At 36.8% G+C, this 15601-nt stretch overlaps 1 protein-coding gene across 1 annotated transcript in view; it reads right to left on the bottom strand.

Annotated features, from left to right (window-relative positions):
- RSRC1 (arginine and serine rich coiled-coil 1) overlaps positions 1-15601 on the bottom strand; it is a 463476-nt gene that overhangs the window by 207491 nt on the left and 240384 nt on the right. Inside the window, exon 6 of the mRNA XM_075547871.1 lies at positions 1117-1168. Within this exon, the coding sequence (XP_075403986.1) occupies positions 1117-1168 (52 nt within the window). The remainder of the gene's footprint in view (positions 1-1116; positions 1169-15601) is intronic.

Genomic DNA, 15601 nt, shown 5'->3' with positions numbered 1-15601 from the left:
AAAATGTAAGCAATCTTTAAAGGAGTGTGGATGGGTGTAGAGACCCCTGATCAAAATGAAAACATTTAGTAGTCTTCATCCTTACATGGCCGGTTATTTCTATGAGTGACTCATAATGCTAGCCTGAGTTTATCATCCACTCTAGTAGTCTCAGTCGTTATGACAGATCCTTGAGATCCTTGAATCAATACATACATGTTTTTTCCTAACCAATGAATACCAAAACTGTAACTAACAATAGTATTTGGGTAGTCTGGTGCTACTCTTGATATTAAGACTGAGTTTTTATCTCCCAGATGAAATGATAAGTTCTTTACAGATCTTTAGAAAGTAAATAATAGTAAGAAACATGTCCTGTTGTGGGATGTTATTCTGACTCTTCCTCAAGCTTTCTCATAACAACCTATTGCTTGAATAACTGCATACTTTTTGAAGACCATATTAAGATTCAGAGTAAAATCAGTCCTTCGAAAGGTAACATAGATCTTATACATTTTTAAAAGGTATTAAAAAAGTATTAATGCTACATGAATCTAAGTATGTTGTCTAACATCAAAGTTATAGCATTAATAATTTTGTTTAAAATAGGGGAGAGTGCGAACGCAGTCATAGCATTACGGTACTACTGAGAAATAAAAGAGACTGATGTAGCAAGAAAATGCAATGGTTAGTAATTGTCTTAAAATATGGCAGAATGAAGTAGCTTGCATAGATAACCTGAGGGAAATCAGATAGAAATGAATTAGGGCATGTGTCAATGTTGACTATAATTGCCATCAAAAAAAGGAAATTCAAAGTAAATCATTCCTCTTTTCCTCCCTAACCTCTTCATATAAAGAATAGAGACGTTTTGTTTTCATGAAATAATAATAAAAACTAAAGCTTAAAACCAGAGCCAGGTTTTAGTGTGTGTGTGTGTGTGTTTATGTATGCACATATACAGTAAGAAATGACCTTTAAACACTCCATTATGGTGACATAGATTTCAAATAATATATAGCCATATATGTAATTTAGACCTTGTAAATTTGTGGGGACATATGAAAACAGAGGAATTTTTCCCTTTATTTAATTGTCGCTGCTTTCATCTTACTAAGGTTAATTATCAACACTCACCAGCAGCTTCAAGAACCAGTTGCAGTCTGGCTTTAGCCTGTTCCGCTGGCGGCTAAAATAACAATTAAAAAAGACAAAAGTTGGTTAGTTTTAATTCATACATTTTTATAAGTATCAATAAATTCAGAGAACTAACTGGTAGTCAAATTTAATATGTAGGTGGACCAATAATGATAGTAGCGCTACCATAAAGGTAGGGGGAAGGTAGGGGAAAAAGGGGTACCAATGTGAAACCCCACCCGCCACCCCGCCCCTGGGAGAAGAAAAGAAATGTGAGTGAAGGAGACAGTGGAGGGTATAAAATATGAAAATAAAAATAATTGATATATTATCAAGGGTTCACGAGGGTGGGAGGATAGGGGAGGGAGAGGGAAAAAGGAGCTGATACCAAAGGCTCAAATAGAAAGAAAAATGTTTTGGAAATGTTGATGGTAACATATGCACAAATGTGCTTGATACAATAGATGGATGTATGGATTGTTAGAAGAGATGTAAGAGGCTCCCAATAAAATGATTTATTAAGGTAAAAATTTTAAATGTACTATCTAGGCATAGCTTTACAAAATGCCATCCCAATAACTTTATCCAATCTACTTTCCCTCCACATTCACAGTAAAATTAATACTTTTCATTAACACGATGCCAGAATTGAGCTCTTTGATTTTTAAAGACCAGAAATATGATAGTTTTTTTGCTACCCCACATCGTACCAATCAGTAATAATACATATAAGTGCTATTTTTTGTCCTGAGGTGAAACAAATGGGTTAGAGTAAGGCTAATAACTTAAAGGTAAGCCTTTTGAATCCACACAGAAGTGCCTGGGGAAAAGGGTGATTTATTTCTAAAAGATCACAACTATTGGGGATAACAAACAAACTACAAGGTAAAGATTTTCATACCAAAAGGAAGATAAAACAGTGTGCTACAGCTAAGTTGTAGATGGGTGTTAACTTGGATAAAACAGAAGTCCACAAGAGAAAATCAATCAAAAAAATGTCACTGCCATCGAGTCAATGCCTATGTACAGTGACCCTATAGGACAGGGAAGAACTGCCCCTGTGGGTTTCTAGGGCTGTAATTCTTTACAGAAGTAGAAAGCCTCATCTTCCTCCTAAGGAGAATCTCGTGGTTTTGAATTGATGACCTTGTGAGTAGCAGGCTAATGCATCACCACTACACCACCAGGCCTCCTCCAGTCCATAAGAGGGAGAAGTGAAATCAAAGAGAGGCTGATTTAAAGTGTCAAACACATACTGATGATCAGAAATGTAAATCCCCACCTGAGTTACAATGAAAAAGTTATTTAAAAAATTTTTATAAAAACTTTGATACTGGAGCAAAGAGGAATATGAAAACCATAGTTATATACTGAAACACAAAGGAAGGACACAAGTCAGATTCAACTCACCAGTAAATGTTTATGTTTTTTAAAATGATAAAATCTTATACATTTAATAACATATCCTCAAATTGTATTATTTCTATGAATATGGAAACACACCAAGTGGCCTATTAGGGTTTCAATAGCAACATGATGCCAGGCAATTCGTCTCCGAAATCCGCCTGTTGTTTGCTTTTCCAGCTATGATTGGACGGTCAATTGTGGTGGAAGCAGACTTTGGATCTAACCTTCCATTTACAAAGTTATCAGGATGCAACAGATAATTATATTTTTATAAATGGAAACCATTATTTCAAATATAGGAATTCACTATTTGAACATTTCACTAGTCATGGGAAAAACATCAATTGAATCAAAAGAATTAAATAATTGGTTATAGAAAAGTTTAAATTGAATGGTGCTTCTGAATAAACTGTCAGACACTAGGAAGAACAGTAATAAATGTGATGAGTAGAAAGACAGAGAACCTTCGACACCACTAATCAAACAATGAACAAACTATGGTCCCGGGTCATCTACCTGGATTTGTTCAAAATGTTTTAGTGGACCACCACCACACCCAATCATTCACATATTGTCTACGATTGCCTTCCGCTACACCTATCAAATCAAAAACCAAACCCACTGCCATCAAGCTGATTCCGATTGCTTCTGGGCTGCAAATCTTAACAGGAGCAGACCAAACCAAACTAACTGCCATTGAGTCAATGCCAACTCACAGGCAGCCACCCTATGGCACCGAGTAGAAGTGCCCTGTGCGTTTCTGAGGATGCATCTCTTCAGGAGAGTAGGCAGCCCACCCTTTGCCACAGAGCAGCTGGAGCTGGCACGCTCGTCTTTTTCCTACACGTACTATTCCAGCACGTATCCGAACCCAATGCTATGATCAAGGACAACTGCAAAGCCGAGGAATCTTGACAGGGCACACAGGGCCAAAAAAAGACTAAAATATTTACTCTCTAGATCTTATGAAGTTTGTTTGTTTTATTTTCAGGAGTTTTAGAAGAATTTTAAGCAGAGGAGTGGCATGATCAAACCCATGTGTTGAAAACCTAGCCTTTGAGGACGAACCGAAAAGGAGAGACTGAAGGCATGGAGTCCACTAAGGGGACAATAAGAGAAACACGATGCAATTCCGAATCATTTGATCTTCCTTTTGACCCATGTGAAAGTTGTGTCCGTTTTTAACATTTTCTGCTTTCTCTTTGATGCTTTTGTTTGGTCTAGTCATTGTTGGGTTTGCTTGCTTCCTATGTGCATTTTGACTGATGTTCTGAACATGAAATCCAGGACAAGGGGACTTGTAGAAACAGTCCCTGACTAGGGGAATGGCAGGGAGGACGGGGCTCAATGAGTGTGAGGAGAAAACGTGTCACGGGGATGGTTGCCCAAATCTTCTTACTAAGACTGAACTACCAAATTGTGAGTTATGTTGCAATTAAAATATTTTTAAAGGCTACCCAGCCTAGTGGTTAGCAGCAAATAATGGACTAAAATTAAGACTCTCTAACTAAATCTCAGGGCTCTCCCAGTAAATCACTAAGCTAGTAAGGAAGCCAACGCAATTAATTTACAGATATGAAAATATACCAATCGGTTTCTTATTTTTGTTCAAAAGGAAAATCCAAAATAACATATATGAAGCATGACTGAAAGACTTCATTCTAAAAATATTTGCCTAAAGAGTCTAAAGTATCAAAACTTTTAATACCCATTATTTTAGCACATATAAGCAATTCGACTCTACGGATCAATATGAATTCAACCTAAAATTGGCAAATGGCATGTTATTCAGAACCATCAGAAATCATACTTTATTAAATACAAACTTTTAAATAATAACAAATACAAATGGACAGAAGACAACAAATTTTCTTTCTTCTCAAAGACCTCTTATTGGGAGCTTTTACATATGTCTTTACATTTCATAGTGGAATCACAGCAGGCATATTGGACAACTGCTACCACAGTCAGTTTCCAAACATGTTTTCTTCTGGACTCTTTGACATCAGCTCTCCTTTGCCCCTCCCCACTCCACCTTTCTCCCCAGGAACTCTTATGATTACTATGCTATTATTTAGCTGTGTCTTACACCATCCAATGTATCCGTCCACCTACAATTCTGTTATTCATTCATCTTGAGTGGGGTTACATAGTCATCGCTGCTATCAGTTCCCCTTTCACCCCTCTTCCTGTACCCTTAGGGAATCATTACGCCGGGTCCTGTTTCTGAAGGGTCATATCTATCTTGGATTTCATGTATCAAACCATCTTAATTATACAAATAAACATACAACACAGATCTCACAAGATTATTGAGGTAAAACTAAGACTGAAATATTACGGGGAGGAAATATTAAAGAACTGGAGGATAGTTAAGTGTTTCATCAGTGCTACACTGCACCCTGGGCACATTGTCCCTCTGTGTGGCCCTTATGTGAGGGCCTGTCCAACAAAGAGTGTAATTTTTCAATATATCAATTTTAAAATGAGGACACACATTATAGAATATAATGTCACAATTATAAAAGCAAGTTGATGAAAAAAATTTCATCATAAAATAATATTCTTCGTATGAACATTATTTGTGCATAACTAGATAAATAAATATTACCAAGGGTTATAAAGAATATAAACTCCTGGGTTTCGGCACCAAAAAAAAAAAAAAAGAATATAAACATGGCTCCTTTAATAAATTTTGTTATTCTGACATTAATAGAATATAACTTGTAAGTCTTTATAGGTTAAGATTAAAACTGATTATTGTTATGATAGTCAAAATATTTCATTAGTATAGATACTGTACTATAATTTTAATGATTAATTCTGATAGGAATTCTCATAAGGCTGAAAATGCTCAAAGTAAAAAAAAATCCTTTGTTAGGAAATTGCTTATCTTTTTTGCTCTGTCTTGCTAAGGATTTTCTACACCTTCCCTCTTCTTTCCTTTTCCTGAACAGCCAAGGATACCTACATTATCTCCATTTGTAAGCTTTAAGTGTAGACAAGGGTACCAGCTTCCCTCCACAGATCAAACAGAAAGATGGGTCGGTCTCATGCTCTTGCTTAAGGAGGTGACCATCTCAATGTCTAGACTTATTTCTTTGGTGCTAAATTTAGTTACTCCTATCCCTTGAGTTTCTTAGAAATAGACTACAAACGTAGACTCCCAAATAATGCATAGATGAAAACTCAAAACCAGCAAAATCCTTTGAATCGCGACTACCTAGAGAGAAGCCTATGCTATCCATTAACAGACGAGTTGATTCATATCCACCACAGCTTCCACACTAAACTAACTAACTGGACTTTTATTGTCCTTATTCATTACATTCAACTTCCTCATACATCCTGGCCACCACTACAGAAATTTGGGAAGGCAGTTTTGAGTTAGTAAAGGATAGGAAAGTAGAAAGTCTGAAAGACTGACGCTAAGCCAAATGAGAACTCAAACTCACAATATCAAAATAGTATTTGACTATATGTTTTTAGGTCTTAACTTAAATTCCACAATTATATACTCTTTTATAGTAAAAGAATACATAGAGATCCTTCTTACCTATATGAATTGTCTATGGAAATTATCTGTTTGAAATACTGTAACTTTTGTCATTATTATCCACAAATCAAAATTTCTTACTTTAGTTTCTAGTTTGTAAGGTACTATGGTACAAGTTGGGAGAAAAAGATAGTCATACTTGTAGGTTTCAAGGGCCGTATGGCATATGGGATGGGGAATGAATAAAGAAGACCAGGGAGGAACTGGTGCGCTAGAATTACAGTGTTGGTGAAGGATATGAAAGGCACCACAGACTGCCCAAAGAACACACAAGTCTGTCTCGAAAGAAGACCAGTACAATCCTCTTCAGAAGAGAAATGGCATATACTTTGGACATTATATCAGGAGAAATCAGTTCCTGGAGATGGACATAATGCTTGGCAAAGCAGATCAGCAAAAAAGAGGGAGACCCTCCCTCACCAAGATACATTGACATTGTGGCTGCAATAATGGGCTGAAACATAACAAAATTGTGAGCATGGTGCAGGACTGGGAAGTGTTGAGTCATGGGGCTACTATGATTCAGAGTCAACTAGACGGCACCTTACAACAGCAAATACATGAGAAGATAAAATAATTCAAGGAAACTACCATTTATTAAAGTCAACACTGCACAAAATGTACATGTTCTTCCTTTTTTTAAATGCTTGCTTTACTGATATAGAATTGAAATATAAATTGCATATATTAAAATGTATTATTTGAGACATTTTGAATTATGCACACACCCATGAGAACATCACTAGTACTGCAAAAATTATTGTATCTATGACCTCAAAAAGATTCCTCACAGATCTTTGTATTCCTTCTACACATTCATTCACATCTCCCAGGCAGCCACTCACTGGTCTAGATTACACAGCTCTGTTCTATATATTTCTTTGAATTTTCTAAATTTTCTAGAATTTCATATAAATGCAATCATACAGTATGTGTATGAGTGTGTGATGTCAGTCAGCACAATTATTTTAAAGCTTATCTATGTATACTTAATTACTTCATTGAGAGGTAGTGTTCCTTTGTACAATAGGTATACGTATAATGAATTTGTCAAGATTTGGCCAAAAAAGGCTGTAGATGTTTATATCCATGTATTTGTATAAATATGTGCTCTTGTTTATCTTGTTTGGAATACCCAAGGTTGAATGAATCAATCCTATGAGAAATTACACTTAATTGATAAACTATCAATTTGTTTCCAAATTGATTTTACATTGCAACTAGCAGTATATGAGAGTGCTAGTTATTTCCCAGCCTAGGGAAGACTTGATATAGTCAACTGTCGTAAATTTTGAAATCCAAAAATAGTTGCACAGTGGTGCTTCATTGTGGTTTTAATCTAAATTCCTCTAATGACTCATACTAATGTGGAGCATTGCTAAATATCATTTCATGTGCTTATTTATTAACTGTATATTCTTTGGTAAGATGGGTGCTCAATTACTTTGCCGATTTTTATTTGATTGCTTCTTATTATTGGGTTTTGAGAGTCCATGATAATAAAAGTAAATTTATCATAAGTGGGGTTTGTTTATAAATGATAGAGATATTTATTTTCTGGTTAACCTCCTTTCATAGCTATCCAATTGTCCTAGTACCACTTGGGGGAAAACTATCATATTTCCACTAAATTGAATTTGTACCTTTGTAAAAAAATCAATTGGCCACATATACATGGGTTTATTCCTAGACATTATGTTCTGTTCTATTGATCTATTTGTCAATCTTGAAAAAAGATGCATGCTGTCTTGATTGCTGAAGCTTCATATTGTTTTGCAGGCAGGTAGAATAATTCTGCCGACTTTGTTCTTTTCAAAGTTACTTTGTTCTTTGTGCTTCCTTTTGGGATAAACTTGTCAATTTATTAAAAAGGGGGTGAACAAAGCTACTAGGAGTTTAAACTGGACTGCAGGGAATCTATACTTCAATTTGGAAAGAGCTACATCTTAACAATATGAAGTTTTGGCATGGTATATCTTTTTCCATTCTTTTTTACCTATTAGTATCTTTGAATTGGAAGTGTGTTTCATATAAGCACATAATTGGAATTTCAATTCTCATGCAATCTGAAAAACTGGCTTAAAATCAGGGTGTTTAGACAATTTTTACCTAACGCATTTATTGATGTATTACTGGGGTTACTCTACCACAATGTTGTTTCTTGTCTCATCTGTTTGTCTTTTTCTTTCTTCTATTCGATTGAGTTATTTTCATTGTTTTATATCCTTTGTTAGATTATTAAGTTATAACTCTGTTGGGTCAATTTAGTTTTTGTTATACAGTTTATAAAATAAATTTTATCACCATCTGTTTTCATTCTACTACTTCACATATAGTATAAAACACTCACACACACACACACAAACACACAACACAACATACCACCCCAAACCTTATAACAGTATAACTCCATTTCTTCATGACTGTTCCCTGCATTGTCAATATCGCTGTCATATTTTTTCATAAACTCCATAACACAATGTTATAAACTCCATAACACATGGCTACTGTTTTTGCTTTGAAAAGAACAATTAGTTCTTATGCATGGTCCTGCTCAATACTTGCCCTCATAAAGGAAACACATTAAGAGATGGAGGCTATAACAAAGTGTGGTGAAAACAGTAGATAGTGCCTAGCTACCAGAAATAATATCATCTGGGGTCTTAAAGGCTCGTTTTCAAGCAAACAGCCATTTAGGTGAGATGTCAATTAAGCCCACATGGAAGAAACACACCAACATCTATGATCCAAGGACTAGAAATTATATAATCTAACTCCAAAGAAGGAAATAGTATCCGAGCTTAAATAGGGAGGTTCTGGTGTGCAGAAGGCTAAGGATGACAGTGAAAGCCCAAAGTACAGATGCAGGATCCACACAGGAAATAAACCTCCAATGATTTCCCTCTAGCCACAACTGAGGGGTGGGAATAACCTGGTTATCACACAGAGTATTGGAGAGATGACCACAGGAGATTAAAATGATAAATCTGACTTGAATGGTTAAAACCTTTTCATGTGACCTCGCTTTGATTCTTCCTATTTTCTGGTGATTTTTCCCCCCAATATTGGGGTTTGTCTCTGTTGTATTTTGTCATTGTTGGCAGTCTCCTTGAATCTCTGTTATGTATTTTTCTATGATTTTTGGTACATGAAACCCAGGCTAGATGAATCTATAGAGACAATAAATGAAATAAGGATTCCTGGGGGCACAGCAGGGGATGTGGGGGATAAGGAAGAGGTGATTGATTATCAGCGAGCTCAAAAAGGAAGAAAATGTTTTGAAACTGATTATGGTAGTGACTGTACAACACTGTTTGATATGACTTAACTGTGATGTCTGGATTAGCTCCTAATAACATGGTTTTCTTGGGGGTTGGGGTGTGGTGGAGGGAGAAAGTCAGTTATCTTTTAAAGAGTTATCTCTACCAATGTAGTTATTTCCAGTGTTCTCTCGGTTAATGTAAATCCAAGTTTCTATCTGGTATATATACCTTCTGCTGAAAGAGCTTGTTTGAATGTCTTCAAAAGAGTTCTTTTTGTGATTAGTTCCTTAAGCTTTTGTGTCACTGAAAAATCATCATCACTCAGTTTTTTGAAAAATATTTTCGTAAAGTATAGAATTACAAGTTGATATTTTTTTCTTTCAGTAATCTAAAAATGTGTTTCACTCTCTTATAACTCACATTGCTTCCAATGAGTAACTTTTTAATCATGCTTACCATTATCTCTATATATGTAATAATAATAAGAATTATTATCTACTTTTGATTTTTCCTCTACTTGTCTTTCAGATTTTATTCTTAAAATTGGTTTCAAACTGGTTTTAATTATAAGCTTTTGTGTACTTTTCTTGATGTTTCCTATGAGAGGGGCTCTTAAATCTGCTGGGTCATAGCACAGTTTCACAAGGTGGGTGACAATGCCCCCAGGGGAGCATTATAACATTAATGGCCCTCTATTTTACCAAACATATCTTCTTGCAGCAACTGATCCCTCATGATGTATGTCCAAAGCATGTGAGAAAAAATTTTTAAAAATCATTTTATTGGGGCTCATACAGCTCTTATCACAATCCATATATCTATCCATTGTCAAGGACATTTGCACATTTGTTGGCATCATCATTTTTAAAGCATTTTCTTTTTACTTGAGCCCTTGGTCTCAGCTCATTTTTTTCCCCTCCCAGCTCATTTTCCCCTCTCTCCTGCCTGATGGCTCCTTTCACCTACTTTTCTGTTGTCTGTCGCCCAGGAAGGGGATTGTGTGTAGATCATTATGATCGGTTCCCCCCTTGTCCTCCTACTTTCCCCTTCCCCTCCTGGTATACCTACGCTCATTATTCATCCTGAGGGGTTTATCTGTCCTGTACTTCTAGCTCGTATCTGTACCTGTGTACATGTTCTGGTCTAGCCGGATTTGAAAGGTAGACTGGGATCATGATACTGGGGAGAGGAAGTATCAAAGAACTAGAGGTATGTTTTATCAGTACTATACTGCACCCTGACTGGCTCGTCTCTTCCTCGTGACCTTTCTGTAAGTGGATGTTCAATTGTCTGCAGATGGGCTTTGGGTCTCTACTTTGTAACTTTCTCTCATTCACATTGATATGATTTTTTGTTCTGAGTCTGTGATGCCTGATACCTGATCCCATCGACACCTCATGATCACACAAGCTGCTTCTTCCATATGGACTTTGTAGCTTCTTAGCTAGATAGTTGTTTGTTTATCTTCAAGCTTTTAATATCCCAGATGCTGTATCTTTTGATAGCCAGGAGCCATCAACTTTCTTCACATTTGCTTAAGCAACTATTTTGTCTTCAGCGATTGTGTCGGGAAGGTGAACATCATGGAATGCTAGGTTATTAGAACAAAATCTTCTTGCATTGAGGGAGTACTTGAATAGCGGTCCAATGTCTGTCTGTTACCTGATACTTAATTTATAAATATATGTACATAGATCTATTTCCCTATCATTATAGATAAATATATTTACATATGTACGTGTCTGTATTTAGACCTTTATGAATGCCCCTTTCATCCTAGTTCTTTCCTCTATTTCCTTTTACTTTCCTCTTATCCCACTATCATGTTCGGTCTTCATTCAGGTTTCAGTAATTCCTTTGGGTTACAATGCCCTTGATCAAGCCATACCAGGCATCCTAGGGCCTCCTCACCATCGATTTTAAATTACTTGTTGTTCCTTTGTCCCTGGGTTTGTTAAAACCCACTTTGAGAAGGGCAATGTTCTGTTGTGATCCATAAAGATTTCATTGGCTGGTTTTTATAATTACATCACCAGATCTTTCTTCCTAGCCTTAGCCTGGAAGCTCCACTGAAACTAGGACACTATAGGTGACCCTGTTAGTATGTGAAATACCAGTGACATACGAGTTAGATTGACAGTGGAGATGGAACAATGGCCTCAAAGATAAGATCAATGGTGCGAATGACACATGCAGGTGGTGTTTTGTTCTGTTGTACCTAGAGTTGCTATGAGTAGGAATTGACTCAAAACCCCCTAACAAATAATAGCAGCATGCATCCCAGCATAGTATGTTAAATTCACATAGTATGACAACCTGTAGTGCACTGAATTACTCGATATGGCTCCTCTAACCATAGTCTGTGTGACTCCCACCAAATGGCTGGGAGAGATATATTATGAGCAGACTGGTCAGTTTGCTATGCTCCTGGGTTTCAAATGAGCCACCTCCAGAGTAGGAACAGGGGATTCTTACTGCCATCCAAAAAGAAGAACCAGGAGAAGAGTGTGCCCTTTAGGCCCCGAGTTCCTCGTGCAGCAATGAGCCTCCTGAATCAAAGCCACAGAGTTGTTAACACCAGAGCAGCAGCAGAGAAACAGCAGCAGCAGCAAAAGGAAGCAGCACCATAATCCCAAGGTGGATTAGTGAGCTTCCCAGGCCCCAAAGCTAGAGAGCTGAGCGCCTTCAGGCAGGAGTCTCACTGGTGAACTGGAGTGTTAAACCACACAGGTAGAGCGCCTCCAGGCTGATGAGGTTGTTTGCCCTTTGTACATTTATTGGCAACGTTAAACAAGCTTTGCAACATTGCCCGAGCAAGGCAGTGAGAGGACAAGGTTGAGAGGACAAGGGCCAGAGAGGGGCATGTCTGTGGGCATGGTTCAGAGAGATGCTTTTAAACAAAGAACTGTATCCTGTGCATTCCTAATCTGAATTGTAACCCACTGCTTTCCCTAATAAAGCCCATAATCCTGAATATGGTCCGAAGGTTTCATGTGGCCAATGAAATGCATTATTGAACTCAGCAGAGGAGAAGAATACACCTTGGGAGGAATTCGAAATGGGTGTAAAAGGGTAGAGGGTAAAGGCATATCTGACTGCTGCCTTGGGGTGATAGTGAGTTTCATTCTTCTTCCCCTTCTTCCCTTGTCCAGTAAGAGAGGACAGATGCTGCCTCCCTGCCCTTTGTACATGGTGGTGTTCATAGAATCAGTGGTAGGATTCAGTCCGTTTGCACCAGTTTGGCAGAACGGATAGCACATTTTGTGTTGAGTTCAGTGAACTGGTCGTTAAAATGGCACGTGTAATCCGGGTTCTCTCTATGAGGGGCAGGTAGGCATCTGCACAACGGTGTATTCTAAACACCTGTAGTACTGTTCATGTCATCTATAGGTATAAAAAATTAGATGGGGATATGTTTGCAAGACCTATTTATTCATTTTGTAAATCTCATTATACTTTTGATGAAATACTACATTTTTATTCCCTTGTGTTTATTACTTCAGTAAGTACACATAATATGTAAAAAGAAAAAAAAAGTGCCAAGCAACCAGAGGGTAACATGCTGTCCTGCATTTTCAGCTTTTTGTTACACTCTAAATTCCCATAAGATATGAGTGAATTATATAATATCTGAAAGTGTTCAAAGAGCTAAGAATATTTTCAGAACAATCGCTATAAATTCAGCAGCAGTGGAAAGGAGTTTTTCAAAGAGGAACATAATTATGTTCAGAGAAGGGAAGTTGCCTGTTTCTAATATATCATGCCCAATGACTATTGTTTAACAGACAACCTCTAAAGGAATGGGATTGTACTCCTACAGTGAACAGATGGTTCAGGATAAATCAGCCAGCCAATGATGCTTGCATAAAAGTGAAGACTATTGCACTTGACTATGCCAATCAAGAAGCAGTATCAAAAAATCTTAACAGTTTTATTGTTTTTTTCCAGGTATTATTTAACATTTTATTAATATTTTTAAAATCGTTCTTATAACAATCTAGTTTTCTGTACTTTTATTGTTCTTATTTAACTATTAACTGTAACAATAATAAATTACCTTTCAGTATATCTTTTTTTAATACTTAAAATGGGCAGTAGGGCAGCAAACCGATTGTTAAATTATTTTAATTCTATCACTGTATATAATATAGGGTGTGCCATTTGATAGTCATTTATATTATATGCCTACAATATGTGGTCGTGTACCAAATACTCATACGAGTAACATTTCATTTAACATAATTCTCACAAAAAATCCTAACAAAGTAGGTATTCTTAAGACTATCTTATAAATGAAGGGTGGATTACTACAAGCTGATAACGTAGCAGATCCAAAATTTGAATCCAAATTCACATTTTTAACATAACGCTGCTGCACAGCTTGAGACTCATTTGTTTATTAAGGATTCATCTGGAGAGGGGGAGATTTATTTATTTACCAAAAGAAAGGAAATGAAGTTAAAACTAAATTCCCTTTAGTATACTGAGTGCTTCCATTAATGATCTTATACTTTACTCATTGTAATACAGCTTTTTCAGATGCACAACTACAAAAAAATATTAAACATTCATAGTATAGGTACTGTGCAGTGTCCTTTGAAGTAAATGATCTCTGGCTACGACAGGGACACATATCAACAGCTTATCAGATTTCTAGCTACATTTCATTTTAACAGTTACCATAATTCTATCTCTTAGGATCAAGGTCTAAGATAGAAATACTACATATTATAATAGCTCAAAGGTAGATTTATTTTGCCTCTAGAACTTCGCACCAAGTTGGTTTAAATAAAGACAAAAAAAGAGGAACATTTTATCAAAAATTACACTGAAATAACTTTAAGATGCTTGCAAAAAATCTATTTTGTTTATTTAAAAAACCAAACAGATAATGGTACGATTATCAGTAATTATAGATGAAGAGGCTAAACCAAGAGTTAAAGGGTCCTCGAAAGGCCAAATTTATGAGCCAAACCACAAAAGCAATGATCAATTACACATTTTACCACTCACCAGCAAAGCATGTTATGTTACCATGGGGATATTTAATGTAACTTTTGTTCATTTATTCTATAATTCATAGTAAGCAAAATTTCTTATTTCTCCAAATAGGGAGGGGGGGGGAGGATCCACTTAAGATAACTGTGGGTTACCCAATGAGCTGCTAGTCAGAAGGTCAGTGGCTCCAACTCATCAGCCAATCTGCCACAGAAAGGGAGACGGTCTACTCAGAAACCCAAGGGGGTTTCTATAGGGTCCTGTGGGTTGGAATATAGTAGATAATAGTGAGGTTTTAGCATGGTTTTGTTTTACCGCCTGCTAAGTGAAAGGTTGGAGGTTGGAGTCCACTCAGGTGGCTCAAAAGAAAAGCCTTCCCATGGATGTCGGAAGAATCAGCCATTGAAAACTGTATGGAGCAGAGTTCTCCTCTGCTGCTACACTGACCCCATAGGCCAGGCTCTCATTACTTGGGTCTGAAACAGAGGGCAGCAAACAATAGCATATAAGCCAAATTCAGCTTGCCAATTGATTTTGAACTGCCCAGGAGCTAAAACTGATTTTTTTTGTTGTTGTTGGAAAAAAAAAATCAAAAGAACTCTATTTCATGCGCTGGAAAAACTACATGAAATTTAAAGTTGTGTGCCCATAAATGCAGTTCTAACATAAAGCAGTCATAATAATTTGCTAATACATTATCTATAGATAAAAGCAGCAGCAGAGTGAGTAGCTGTGACAGACCATATGGCCAATAAAGCCTAAAATATTCATCATCTGGCCCTTCATAGGGAAAGCTGATCCCTGTAATCCTAACGATTCCACATATCCTCTCCATTCTATTACACAGCTGCTAAAGGTAGCTTCTTCACAAAGCCAACTTCCAATTACAATGACCTCAGTGACTCTCCACTGCTTTGAGTTAAGCATAAATTTACCACTCAATACTATCCAAAGCTTATTCTTCTGCTCTATTTTCTAACTGCTTCCCTAATTAAACCCAACACATCAACAATATAGTGCCTCTCACTGTATGCTGCATTTTCCCCCTCTGCATTCATTCATTCAGCTGCTACCTAAAAGGTTGTCAGTTTGAGACCACCCAAAGGCAATTGGACAAGGAGACCTGGAGAGCTAGTTCCAAGAAATCTGGGATTGAAAGCTCCATTGATCAAAGCTTAACTCTTGACACACAGAGGGTTGTCATGTCACCTCGAAGGTCACAGACAGTTTTAGGGACTGGCTTTCACAAGTGCAGAACCCT

This window comes from Tenrec ecaudatus, chromosome 4 (genome assembly GCF_050624435.1).
Source record: "Tenrec ecaudatus isolate mTenEca1 chromosome 4, mTenEca1.hap1, whole genome shotgun sequence".
In the NCBI taxonomy this organism is placed as follows: Eukaryota; Metazoa; Chordata; class Mammalia; order Afrosoricida; family Tenrecidae; genus Tenrec; species Tenrec ecaudatus.
The sequence above is the reverse complement of the archived record's forward strand: the minus strand, read 5'-3'. Positions and strand labels throughout refer to the sequence as shown.